Source organism: Melospiza melodia, chromosome 9 (assembly GCF_035770615.1).
Source record: "Melospiza melodia melodia isolate bMelMel2 chromosome 9, bMelMel2.pri, whole genome shotgun sequence".
In the NCBI taxonomy this organism is placed as follows: domain Eukaryota; kingdom Metazoa; phylum Chordata; class Aves; order Passeriformes; family Passerellidae; genus Melospiza; species Melospiza melodia.
The window spans coordinates 7,106,340-7,119,742 of NC_086202.1; the positions used below are offsets into that span (position 1 = coordinate 7,106,340).

Here is a 13,403-nt window from a genome sequence, read left to right on the forward strand (position 1 = left end):
TCATTTCTCTGAAGACTTCTTTTGTGATAAATTCTGGAAAAGAAAAAGAATGGAATTGTAGAAAATGAAATATTTTGAGTATAGTACTTTTTCACAAAGAAATTTTTAAACATTGAGGTGTTTTATTTTCCTTTCTGAAAAACTAATGAAAAAAAAATAACAAAGTACAAGTAAGTTACATTACTTCAACAGAAACTTGAAACTGATTATAAGAGCGAGTAATGCAAATTTCTCAGGACTGTTGTTCTGCTTGATGGTTGTGGCAGCTGTGTCTTTGTACAGCTCAGTCAGGGGCTCTAAAATGAACCTTTAAAACTTTGTTTCTCAAAAGGGACTTAAAAATATTTTTTCTCTTTGTCTTGTGACACAGACTGACAATCAAGAAATTTGAAGTTAGGATTGGCATTCAGAGAAAAACATGTTTTAGTAAGTTTTTGTAAGGAATTTGTGAGTGGACAAAATAAAATACTCGTTGAAAGGATGTTATTATCATCTTATTTCTCCATACTCCCATCTTCCATTTAACTGGCAGCTGGAAGTAAAGGTTAATTTAGCTCCTAAATGCATAATCTTTTGCAGCTTTCAATAAAGTAACAATTTATATAAGTCCCCCCCAGTACATCTTTCTTGTGCTAAAAGCATATCTTTAAATTCTTCTTTGTGCTTTCCTTTTCTATAGAAGTTCTATTCCTGGATATTTGGAAATAAGCTGAAACAAATGAATATTGGAGCATGTCTGCATCAAGAGGGTATCTAAGCATGTGCACAGCATAAAAAAACTCCTTATCTAAAACCACTGCCAATCATCCTAAAGGACACTTTTAAAACTAAAATTATCAAACACTTAAAATATATAATGAAAATGGCATACCATTTGCAGAATTTCAATTTCTGCTTGAAGAGTCTCACAGACACTTTCCCAACTATCATCTTTGCATTTTTCCAACTCTTTCTTAAGTCTGTGTCCAAAAGCAAATAAATTTTCAGGTCAGACAACTGTTACTGGGTAACTTTTTTTTCAGCTTTGGTCCCAATTCTCAATTTGACTTGTGTGAGAAAAGCCTCATTGATCTATTTCCCTGGTCAGGATTTAAGTTTGCTAGTTAGGCAGATTTCTGGACTGTGTTGTTTCCATAAAATGTGAAAGATATATGGCCTCACTAGTCATCACGTTCCTTATTTAAACACATGAATTGCAATGGTGATACTTAGAAAGTACCATATGTTGCTGTTCTTATCTCACCTGGGTATCTTCTTGTAGCCTCTGCTGTGGATAGAATTTTGGATTAGATGGGTGCTGTGCTGCCCCTGTGCTAGAATTGCTCCACACCCCCCCAGAAACTCCACAGCTTTTGTTCCTCTTCTCTCCCCCCTGCTCCCACTATTCCTCAGCACTTACTGTTTCCCAGTGCTCTCAGCCAGGAGTTCTCCAACTTTTCTACAGTAAGGATTACTTTTAATATAGATATTTCTCCATTTAAAAGATAGTTTAGTCCTGCTAAAAGGAGATACCTCAGCTCTGCACATCAATGACTGGAGTGGTTTAAATTAATACTTGGTAGGCCCAGAGAAATCTCTGGCAGAGCTTTCAGTAGTCTGATAAATACAAGGTGATGAGATTATACTGGGTCTTTTCATGGCTGTCAGAAGAAAAGTATAATGACAAAGATAAAGTTGTTTACCTTTAATACAGTTTCAGGAAACAGTCTGAATGTTCTGGAACATACAAACAGACTGAAAATATTCTGCTTGTCATGAAATAGACAAATCAATGCATTAGAGCAAGACCTTGTTTCTTCTGAAGTTGAAACAGAAGGTAGCAACTATTTTTGCTTTTATATACTATAATAGACAATAAATTATTTGACCTTGCTATAGAGATGTACCTCTTTAGCTGTCCCTAGTGCAAAGAGAGTTGGTTTTCTACACAAAAATGGCTTTATTAAAAGGTGTATATTTAAATAGAGGAATAGCTTAGTCCCTGTGCAGCTTTAGAATAACAGACTAAGACTGGACTGGAAGTTAATTTTGCTGTTCCTGTGGAAGATGCAAATATCTTACCATCAATATGGAAAAAGCATGAGCTCTATGTCCTTGCATTATAAAGGAGTAAATGTCTCTTCTTTCAGAAATATTTCTTATAACACTTACAGGAATCAAACAGGGAATTTTAAACTTGCTTCAAGAAATTAAATTTTCAGTTTATTGAAAACATTGTTAGTTTTCAGTTCATTTCATTGAGAGAAGTTCACTTCAAGGTCTAGGATCAGCTTGTGATCTTGATTAAATCTGCTTAACTTCATTGCCTTGTCTCTGCATTTTTTTCTCTCTGTTTTGTCTGCTGGTGTGATATTAGAACCCTAATTTGCTTGGGACAAACAAAAGCCCTACTTAGTTTAATTTATTTTAGGAAAAGACAGAGTGTCCTGGTCTCAGAGAAAATGCTGTCCCATTGTGTGTCACACTGTAAAACTGATGCACAGCCTGTTTGTTACTTGTTAGCTAGGAATGATTCCAGTCCATGCTAGGTCCACATTAGGGATAGAACGAGCAGAAGATCAGCAGTAGGAGTTGCTTATTTGTGTATTGGGATTGTGAATTAATTTCTGTTGATGATATGCTTTGAAACTAACATTTTGTGTATGGAATTAAAATTTTATTTCAAATATTTTATAAGACTTTTAACACTAGTGACAGCACAATTCCTTACATAGCATCGGGTAGTGGTGGTACAAGACATTCATTCAAATGTGGTGTTTAATTCTTACATTAATCAATTGATTCTGCTTTCAGGTCTTCCTTCTTTCTTATTTAGAAGCTAGATAATTACAGTATGTGCCAGGAATAATATACTCACAAAATAAGAGCTGTCTGTTAGGTTACAGTCTACAAAATTAATGCATTGGAGACGCCTGAGTTACTGAATAAATGATGAAGTTTTACCAGAAGGAATGTGAGACAATGGAACTATTAAAAAAAATGTTTAACCTGAAAGCAGATTCATTTTTTCATTTTACATTTAAGATAAGCAGGATATTCATATTCATCTTTCCATTATCAGATTGAATGTGCAAACCAATTATTCATGAAACTATACTGTCTCGATGGAAGGCAGGTTTTCTGTCACCTTTGAAAATGGAAAAAGATGTAACTTGTGCTAGAACAAGGATTAATTTGACAATTATACCCTTTTTATGACTATGAAAAAAGGCAGATCTCTTGGGAAAAATAATCTGAAAAATCACATTAGCATTTGGCTCCCCATGTCCTTTGGTTTTGGTTTATTTTTAGCATTTTGTTCTCCTTGCTGACAATAAAATAGAGCTTTAAAATAAGTCATTGCACTGGACTAACAGTGTCTTGGCAAGTCACAGTATCACAGGCTGTAATGAACAGCTGGAGCTGAAATGCCACATTTGCAATAGCTAAACCTAGCCTTAAATCAAGTAGGTGGGAAAACAACATCAGCATTTTTTGGATGCTAGCTTGTCCCAGACCGAGCTCTGCTATCAATGGCCCATTTTCCATTAGTCGTGAATGCTAGAAGTGACAGAGATGAAGAAGGAGGAGATCACTGAAGATGATCGATTTTGCAGCTCTGAAATGAGCCCAGCTATTAAATGTCATTGGCATTTGTGGTTGATACACATTCTTCTTGAATTTCAGCTCTATATGCACGTGGCAAAGAGGAAAAATAATTTGAAATCAATACATGCTGGTATTATAAATTGAACTATGAAGAAAATAATGTTATTGTCAAACAGGTCTCTCTACAAATCATCTACAGATTCAAATTACTGGATCAAGACTTTAGTCTCCAAAACTTGCATTCCAAGAATCATTTTCTGTAAAGAGGTCTTAAAGGGGAAATAATTTCTGTAGAAAGTAGGGCTAATATGTGATTTATTATTTTTTTTTGTGGGGCTGAAAGACCCTACCTAATTGTTGTTGGAATTGCAGGAGGAACAGACTATCTCTCAGTTATGTTTAGCTGACACAAGTACAAATGTTTTCCATAGTCTCCTTTTTGTCTTTGCCTTGTTTATGTCCACCATTTTATTTTTTAATCATAAATTGGAGGGAAAACATTGTGGTATGTTATAAAACAGAATTGCTTGACACTGATATACAGGGCATGGAATCCATGGTACAAAATTAAATTCTTTAAGAAGCTATATATAACTTGAGAGTGCATATCTTGATTTTCTGGGATTTCATTGTGAACATCAGGAGATACATTTATCAACATTTTAGGATTTTATTGGGACTGAAGAAAAGTTTTGAAGACTTAAGTTTATTGTCTCAAGCTCAAGTAGAGGCAAGACATTGAGGTAATTCTGTCAGTTCAAGACTGGGTTTAAATACTGTGTATGTTTCTACAGTGAGAGCAAGATTTGGCTGGTATTTACAATTTGCTGACACTACTAAACAGAATATGCTATTTATACAGTTGGAGAAGTCAATAAATTTCAGACTATTATCAATTGATTGAGGAAGAGAAAAAACAAGTCCTAAATGGAATACAGCATCCCAAAATATAAAGTCAAGTACATGAGTTACACAATTAAATATAAAAGTCTGTGCTTGATGGAGCAGAAGGATAATAAAATTAAGCAAGTGATCTAATAGTAATAATAAAGTCTAGCAGGAAGATGAAACATGAACACAAAGAAGGTACTAGACAACATAACAATGGAAATCAAATGCAAATAAAAAGAAAATTATCTATTTTAAGTAAAATAAGAAATTTTCTGCTTTTGCTGTCCTGGATAAAATGTTAAGTGTAAAATACATAGTTACCAATTATTAAAGCTTGCATTTTGTGAATGCTGTCAGGCAACTATTGATAAGAGTAGTCAGAGGTCTTGAAAAGTGTGGTGGTATTTTCTGAATACATAAACCATCACAAGACATATTTAAGGAATATATAATAATAGGTGAATAAACATGGAAAGGTTAAGGCACACTAAATTAAATTGCACATCTAGGATGAGATTTGCTTTTGTGCAGACAGCAAACCAAAGTTGTGTGGATTATTTTTCATTGGAACTGTAAAAATGAGCTACACAGGAAAGACATACACTAGCATGTATGTGAGATGTGAAATGAAATGTGTTTCTAAGGGTCAATAAGATTCTTATTGAAAAGCAGGGAAAGTAAATAGGGGTTCAATGGTTCTTCTAGTTCAATTATCTTGATTTTTCTATTGGACAAAGAAAATTAGATTTTAATCTGAGTATATTAATACGGCTACTTTATTGCTGAAGTTAATGTCTCTGTTATGTACTGCTTTCTTCATGTGTATAAAAGACTCAGAGGTAAAAGGGATTTAGAATTGTCCTTGTTTCATTCTGCTTTATGGGCTGTCCATGCTCTGCTCATCTTCCAGGTTGAATGAATCTTTCTTGACAAGTAGGTGAGAGATGTGTACAAAGTATTTTTACACCCTCCTGGTATTTTTTTGGAAATAACTCTTTCTTTTATCTCGTGCACAGCTATATTTTCTTTTGATGTTTATAGCTGTATTTTGCACACACAGTATGCTCAGACCTCTCTGCTTTCAGCTACCTGTTATAGAAGTCCCTAATTGTTATAAGTAGATAAACTTACACTCTATACAATCATATTCCTCCTTTTTTTAGTGACTCTTCTGCAAGGTGTAGAGTTTAATTAACAAAGTGTTGTCTTGAAACACTTTGTATTCTAAAGACATTAATTAAAACATTAAGCAAGACCAACTGTGACTGTTGTTCCCTTTGAGTTCCAGAATTTTAAATTGCAGACCTATGACTGTTGTTACTATTACTCATTTCTTTACTTAATTTTTTTAATATGTCTTCCCTAGGTTAACTAGTATTTTTCCATATGGGACAGCATCAAATACTTTATAAATGTCTAGGTGGATGGCATTGGAATTTTCTTTGTCTAATCTATCTGTTATCTTATCAAAGAAAGGCATCATTAGTCAGATTTGATCTGCTTTTTGTAAATCCATTCTACAATTCATAATGGAAAGCTATTTTAACATAATTCAAGCTATAATAGTTCCACTAGGCACTGCTATTAAAAAGAAAAGCTCAAAAAATCAATGAGGAGATTGCCATTGAAAAACTCATTTTGAACCACATATATTACTCCAGAGACTGATATTTTCTGATTATAAAATTTAACATCAAATTAAATTGCAAAAAAAAATTTAACCCACCAGAAGATTGCATGGGGCTTAGGCAGTCTGTTGTTTGCATGAACAATTTGTTGAGCTCTAAAGAATATATTTCCTGTATGATTTGTATGAAAGAAATTACTTTTTCCTTCCTAATTTTGGTAATAGAGTTTCTTTTTCTGGATTATGAAGAATAAAAAGGAATACTATATTTTTAGGATTTAGACATGTATACAAAGCTGTGAACTATTTACAAAGTAAGCAGATTTCATGCATTTCGTTTCTGCTACTTATTTTCTGAATTAGAAGAGAAATTCAGGTTTCAAAGAAGAATTTTATCCTTATTCTACCTTTTAAATAGGTTGAAAGACATCTATTTTAGGTAGAAATGCTCTGATTTTAGTCTAAATGAACTTCAACTAGAATTATTTCTAGGCTGTTTTACTTAAGGCAACACAAAAATTTAAAATTAAAATGTGAAAGAGGATAAATAATTGATAGAGTAATTACAATGAATATAACAATGAAATGCCATAGTTAGGAATTTACTGGTATCAGTTAGTCTCTGTTTGACTCCTGCATTGTTCCACTTAAGTGATGTTACTTGCTACCTGCCAGGGAAATGGGACTCCAGAGAGCTGATGCCAAAGTTCTTTCCTGCTGTTTTGTGTTTGAGGATGGCATTGGCAGAACAGATGATTAAAACAAGGCTTTTGATCTTAATTGCAGCTCTCTTTAGGGAAAAAAAAAAAAAAAAAACAAAACCCAAAACCAAAAAAATCCAACACAAAAAAAAAAAAAAAAAAAGAAAAAGAAAAAAAGAAAAAGCCCTATTTTCTTAAAAATTTCTCTGAGTTATGCACTTGTATCATGAGACTTGCATTTTCCAAGGTGCCTGCTAATTACATCTGTGCTTAACATTCCAGTTCTGGTTGGATTTTTTTCTGCATCCAGTGTGGATCAGGACAAGCCTCTACAGCAGCTCCAACAGCTGCTGGAATTACTGGTGTGTGCCTCTTGTGACCCTTTGCAATTCTTTGATGGATTTCAGAGAAATTTTATGAAACTGCAGACGTGGTATGGGGCATTTTTCTCAGATCAAAGATGAATTGCTGTAATTTGAATTAGCTGGCTACGCTGTTCAGCTGAAATGCAATTTACTTTTAGATATATACTTAATTGCAATGAAGATTCTTGCCTTGCCAGCTACTTTTGATATTGATTTTTAAGCTGGGACTAGGGATGTAATACAGTAACAGACTTGCAGGGTGATCTGGGAGCTACATATATCAGGTTATTGATGCTGACTGTCTCTCATGTTTGTTCTAAGGAAGCATCAAAAAAAAAAAAGGTATTTTTACCACTTAGTGTGGTGTGGTTTCCAGCTCTGTAAAAAATAAAATCAGATTCTGTGCTATTTCATAGGGGAAAAAGAAGTATTTCTGATCCACATTACATGTGTCAAAATATTATCTTTATGTGTAATAAAAATGATTTTCAGTGAAAAACTAGAATTCTATTCTTGCAATAAACTCTGTATGGGGATAAAAACCTGATCTTGTTAGGCTAAAAAGAGTTGTTTCTCAGACACAGAAGGTTCAATCACATTGATTTTAATATGACCAAAATTGACTCCTGTTAAGATACACAAGTATATGAGTGTGTCTCAAGAAGGAGAACCTCCAAGGATGAAAACTATGCAACCTCCCTAAGCAAACTGTGCCTCCTTATGATAAAAATGCTTTTCCCTCAAACTTACTCTAAATCTTCTTGTTTCAACTTCTGCTTTTTGCCTTTAGTTGTCTTAGTGTGCAGCACTGTGCAGATTCTGGCTCCATCCTCTGGATGATAACAGAGGTACCAGAGAGTGATCAGATACCCTCCAGGGGACTATTTATATGCTGCACAATTTACAGTGTCTAATACTTTAAATCCCCTTTCATTCTCTTAATTCAGTAGTCCAAACCAAGAAGTGATGAGTAGGCTTTGTTAAATAAAAAAAAAAAAAAATACCTAAACAACTGCTAGAGTTGTATGAGTCTGATAAAGTTTGGGGTGGCTCTAAAGCAGTGACATAGAGAGGCAGACAAATGAGGATTGTCTGCTTGGCTCCACTGAAAAGCAGAATCTATTAGTGCTGACATGGAAATACAGCAGCACAGCTCCATTGCTTCTGGCATCTGAGTTAACTTTTTCAGGGCTATCTCTCTCTATGAAGCATTGAGCTTTTCTGATCAAAAGCAAGTGCAAGATAAAAATATGATTTAGGCAAATCTGTCTTAAACTTTTTCCAGTATCTGAAATGAAAAAAATGTTCCAATTTTAAGAAAATATGTTCAGTATATTACTAGACTTCAAGAAGGGCTTGCATTTTGTGATAGTGGTAATAGCATAGGAGCACTTTATTTTTTGCACTACATGCAATTATCAAATAATGTTAGCTTATCTCTACCATAAAAGGAGGCATTTCATGAAATAAGAAAATCTCATCATCCTTCTTGCCTTGGTTGTAAATGACACTTGCTGATTTTGCAGTTAATAGAATTTAATGTGTTTTATCCAGTTTTTCACCCAGAGAAAGCCAAAGTGTCATTCTGAAGAGCTGTGAGTTAATTTTACTGCCTAGAAAGACACACATGGATTTGACTGATCCTTAGGATCTCAGTGGCAGAGCTGGGGATTAAAAGCATGATAATGCTGGCTACTTCTGCACACAGGAAACCTGCTCTAGAAAATTAATTACAAAAATTTAGATATTCAGTGGCATCATGGCAGTAAACTATTCCAAGGGAAGTATGTTAGTTGGAAGGAAGCTGACAGCCTCGTGTATCACAACCCCAATATATCATGATTGAATGAATAATGTACAGGAGTGAAATATAATGTGCTGTCCTGGAGAATTGTTACTGTTATTATTATTTACACGGTGTCTTCTCTGTATATGTTGGATGCAAATTTTTTGCTACTGTATGCAGGATTGTGAGCTAATTAATTTTTATGCTGAGGGGATTTTGGCCATGTCTCAACACCATGCAAGAGGTTGAAGAGAGTTAGTAATAGGGCTGATATATCATTTTCTTTCAAAACCAATATTCAGCAAAAAATGGGTCATTACCAAATCGTCTTTCAGAAAATTGCTCAGGGTTCTCTGCAAAGTTATAACTTTCCACTGAAAGTTTTCAGATAAAAAAAATCCCCACTACATTTATTTATTTTTGTCAAAAGCTTAGGGATATATAGGCAAAACCCTGTGATGGTATTATAAGTTGTGATTGCCTTAATTTTTGTTAGAGAATCTTGGTCTAGCTTTAGAAGGAGGAGTTCCTTTGCATTGCCTATTAATTATTTTTAAATATTCCCAGGCACTTCCTTCTGGAATATGATAAAATAGGAAAAAGGTGGTCAATTCAGTGATATGGGGCTTTCTGCATTCAGAGATTTAAAAAAAAAAAAAAGAAATTATTTTCTGTGAAGTGAAAACCTAATGTTTCACTTAAGCAAACTGACAAGAAATGAAGTGTCACCACTCAGTTCCTGAAAAGAAAACTTCACTGTTAAGGGAGACTGTGCCAGGTCTTCCCTTCTGTCTTGGTTAAGTCTTCAAAATTTGTTTTAAACCAGCTTAATTAGAAGGCAAACTAGATAGCAGAGAACATAGAGAAAACAAATCTGCATTTATTTTCTCCAACAGAGGCCCCAGCTACCCAAGGGGGGGTTACTGAGGCCAGCCCAGTCCATTGCCATGGGCTCTGCACAGCCAGGCAGCAGAAATCAGTTTGGCACGGGGCAGTTCCTCAGCGCTTTGTGCACCACCACCATTCCTGCAGGAGCTCAGGAACTGATGCTCCACCCCAGCAGCTGCAGTTTGTTCTTGCTCTGGGTTTGACTGACACCCCTGCTAACACTTGCAGCTTTGAGTTCATTGGGGTGTGGATGTGAGGGTGAAATGCTGCAATCAACAACAGGACTTGGGGCTGACTAAGAAAAAATGAATGGTTCTGCTGATTTCAGAAGGAATGTTGTACATGGAAGGTAAAATAGTTATCAGGACTAAACTGCAGTTACACTCCTAAAATTAAATAAGAACTAATTAATGTGAGGCTTTTACCTTAAACATTCAGGATCAGTCTGAGGTTTTTCAGTGACTTGGACTTTTTCTGCTTCTAAATCTTTTGTCGTTCTTTCTGCTTCCCTGATTACTTTCTCAAGGTCTAAACATGAAATCAGAATTACCCTATAAATATATATTAATCATCCATATTCAAAAACCTTCTACTCACTATTCTAAATTTATATTTTCTAATATTTCTTCATGAAACTTTTTGAAGGGTAAAGGCATCTAAATAAAGAAAATTAATTTTTTTTTATTATTGTAATCACATATTGCAATCTAGAAAATTTCACTCTTTTCCCAAACAATTTAGGACCATATTTACTGCTTTTCTTAGCTCTTACTGTGACACCTTACTTAGATATTGGTTAAAAAAATAGATGAAGCATTCATTTACATTATTTTAATTCAGATTTCAAAATACTCCCCATTGCTGTGATCACCCTTGACACAGAAGATTTTAAGCAATGTTGATGTTGACTTTAAGTTCTTTGAAACATTAAATTCTACATTTAAGTATATGACTTACCAGCAAAAGCAAAACTTTCTTTCATATTTACAGCTCATGATTCAGCAGATCTCTGGACCTCAGTATCAATGACATTTAAATTAAATTGCATTGAAAGCCATAATATTTGTTTTAATCATGTTTTAAAATGATGTATTACGTATTGTAAAAAGAAATTAAAATATTGTTACTACAATTCCTTTTGCTTAAGAAAATTGACAGAAAACATTTTTCAAAAGCATTTGTCAAGCCAGAAATAATTATCACAAGAAATAGTTATCAGGCACACCTTTGAGCTCACTTTGGAGAGTAAATAAATCCTGCTTTAATTCATTCTTCTGCAGCTGGAGTGCATTTAACTGAACATTTTTATGTTCCATTGACTCCATTTCTAAGAAAAAATACATTTTAAATTAAAATGCATTGCAGTTTTAGCATTCATGATACAATCTTAAATATTCTTAACTACTTCTACCAATCTTCAGCTAGTCAAAAGAACCTTAAATATAAAACCACAATAAACTAAAATAATTCATATATAACACAGTTCACAGGAAATTATGTCATATAATGCATTCATAGCTATGAAAGAAAATTGTTTTTTTAATGTTATTGAGCTGTTCAGCATATTTTGTTGTCTGGGCATAAAAAGAATGTTTTGCTTTTCAGTTAATTCAGCTATAAAGAAAGGAAGATGACTGATTGAATAAGTGGAGAACAGACATCTCTCAGCAGGGCTGAAAAAAAACCTCTTCTTAGTATTTTTGGTGTTATATATATTTGAACCTTACTATTAGACAGCATCTGGAATTAATTGTGATTGTTTTTCTACCAATTGGAGGTCCTCACATAACTTCCTTGTTATGAGTTGCTTAAACTTTTCACTTCAGAGTTGTCAGTGTGCCCAGGAGTGTAGCAAGCAAAAAGACAAGTTGTGCCTCAAGAAAGGTGCCATTAAATGATGGAACTGAGATGGCAACTGAGAGAAGAATTTTGGTCACCCTCCAGGTACTACTGATCATTTAACTGCCCAGCTCTGCCTGAATATGTAAAAAATTAAATGCTAAAAGTGGCACTTGACACCAAATGCAGACTTTTCAGTTGTAGATTAGTATCTTAGCCACAGGAAATAAGAAAGAAGGTGTTACCAAGTGCAAGCTCCAGTGGACAGTCATTTTTCAGTATCTTTATAGCAGATATGGGGAATTGAAAGTGCTGTTGCTTGGCAGATCATGAGGCTGGAATGGACTTTGAGGGGTCATCTACTGCATTCTTCTCCTGAAGGCAGGATCAGCTGAACCTCTTGTTTCTGAAAAATGCTGGTTTGACCTTTTTTTGATAACCTTTGGTAATGGGCACTCCTAATTCTTTTGGTAATGGAATCTTTTAAGGCAGAGAGCTTCAGTTGTCCACTGTTCTTAGAAAGATTCTTAAGCTGTCAGACACTCTCCCTTATTGTGCTTTACACTTGTTACTTTTTATTCAGTTTACTACAGGTATAGAAAATATATTTATTTCCTTTCTACAGGATGCTTATACAGTCTGAAGACTGATACTCATCTTTCATCAGTCTTTTCCTTAATAGCTTAAATAGCCACAATTCTTTCATTTTCTTCCTTCTCATGTGCTCCAGAACTCTGATCACTCTCCTGATCCTATGTGGATTCTCAGCAGCTGGTCCATACTTTTTTTTTTTTGAAGTTTAAGATCAAAATGAGATGCACAGCACTCCAGTTCAGAGCTTAACTGCCTCAAATAGAGTGAGGAATTATTTTCATGTGTTAGAGGTCAGGATTCTGTTTGTGTCTCAGTGTGGTGTTGGCATTCTGATGTCGTTGACTCATGTTCAGCCTGTGATCCATGACGACCCCGAATTCCTTGTGGAAGGGCTGCCCTGCAGTGTGACCCTGTGCTCTGAGAGATCCCTTACTCTGTACCTTAACTGAAAATCAAGCTACACTGTGCCAGTGAAGAACCAATCCTACAGGGCATCTGTGTATACAATTCTTTTGAAGATAAGGAAATGCTGAACCTCAGGTGATTCTAATCCTAATTCAGTGGCTGTGGATGACTGTGAGCTCTGTGCTGGCTGAATTAGACACTGGGAGCTGCCCCTTTGGGTTGGCTCCTTCTCCTCACAGTCCTCACATCAGAAAGGCTGAAGAGGATAGGGAACAGAAGAGCCTTTAATTCTGCTTGGTATGTCAGACCACACTTTCAGTTCAGTGCTAAACAGCTGTATTTTATCGATTTGTGTTAATCCAAGATAAACTGGTTTTATATAAGACTTACCATTTTTCAACAGAGCTGCCTCATTCTCTAAATCATTTATTTCAGTCTTGACTTTCTTTTTAATAAGAAGATCCCTATTACTTGTTAGTCCATATTCATTGTTAAACTCTGTTATTTCTCTGGTAAAATTATCTTCCTCTTCAGTAATTTTTCTCTTTGCATCTGCCTGAGATAGAAAGGGAAGGCTGAATATTCAAGTGAAAAAAGTGAAAGTCTTTGTTAAGCTAGGCAGATTGAGACACACTGTTGCTTTTTATCCTTTAATTTGTAGTAGGAAAGTAAATAAAATTTTAAAATGCAAAAGTAAAGAAAATATTTAATTTTTCTTA

The 13,403-nt window shown here is 34.7% G+C and overlaps 1 protein-coding gene and 1 long non-coding RNA gene across 2 annotated transcripts in view; one reads left to right on the plus strand and one right to left on the minus strand.

The window, feature by feature from the left end:
- CCDC172 (coiled-coil domain containing 172) overlaps positions 1-13,403 on the minus strand; it is an 18,237-nt gene continuing 4,834 nt past the window's right edge. The window contains exons 4-8 of the mRNA XM_063162821.1: positions 13,075-13,240; positions 11,072-11,173; positions 10,272-10,374; positions 872-959; positions 1-33 (exon numbers count right to left, since the gene is read on the minus strand). Coding sequence (XP_063018891.1) covers positions 1-33; positions 872-959; positions 10,272-10,374; positions 11,072-11,173; positions 13,075-13,240 — 492 coding nt within the window. The remainder of the gene's footprint in view (positions 34-871; positions 960-10,271; positions 10,375-11,071; positions 11,174-13,074; positions 13,241-13,403) is intronic.
- Positions 10,103-13,403, plus strand: part of LOC134421638 (uncharacterized) — an 18,741-nt gene continuing 15,440 nt past the window's right edge. Inside the window, exon 1 of the long non-coding RNA XR_010028640.1 lies at positions 10,103-10,195. This is a non-coding gene — a long non-coding RNA (uncharacterized LOC134421638). The remainder of the gene's footprint in view (positions 10,196-13,403) is intronic.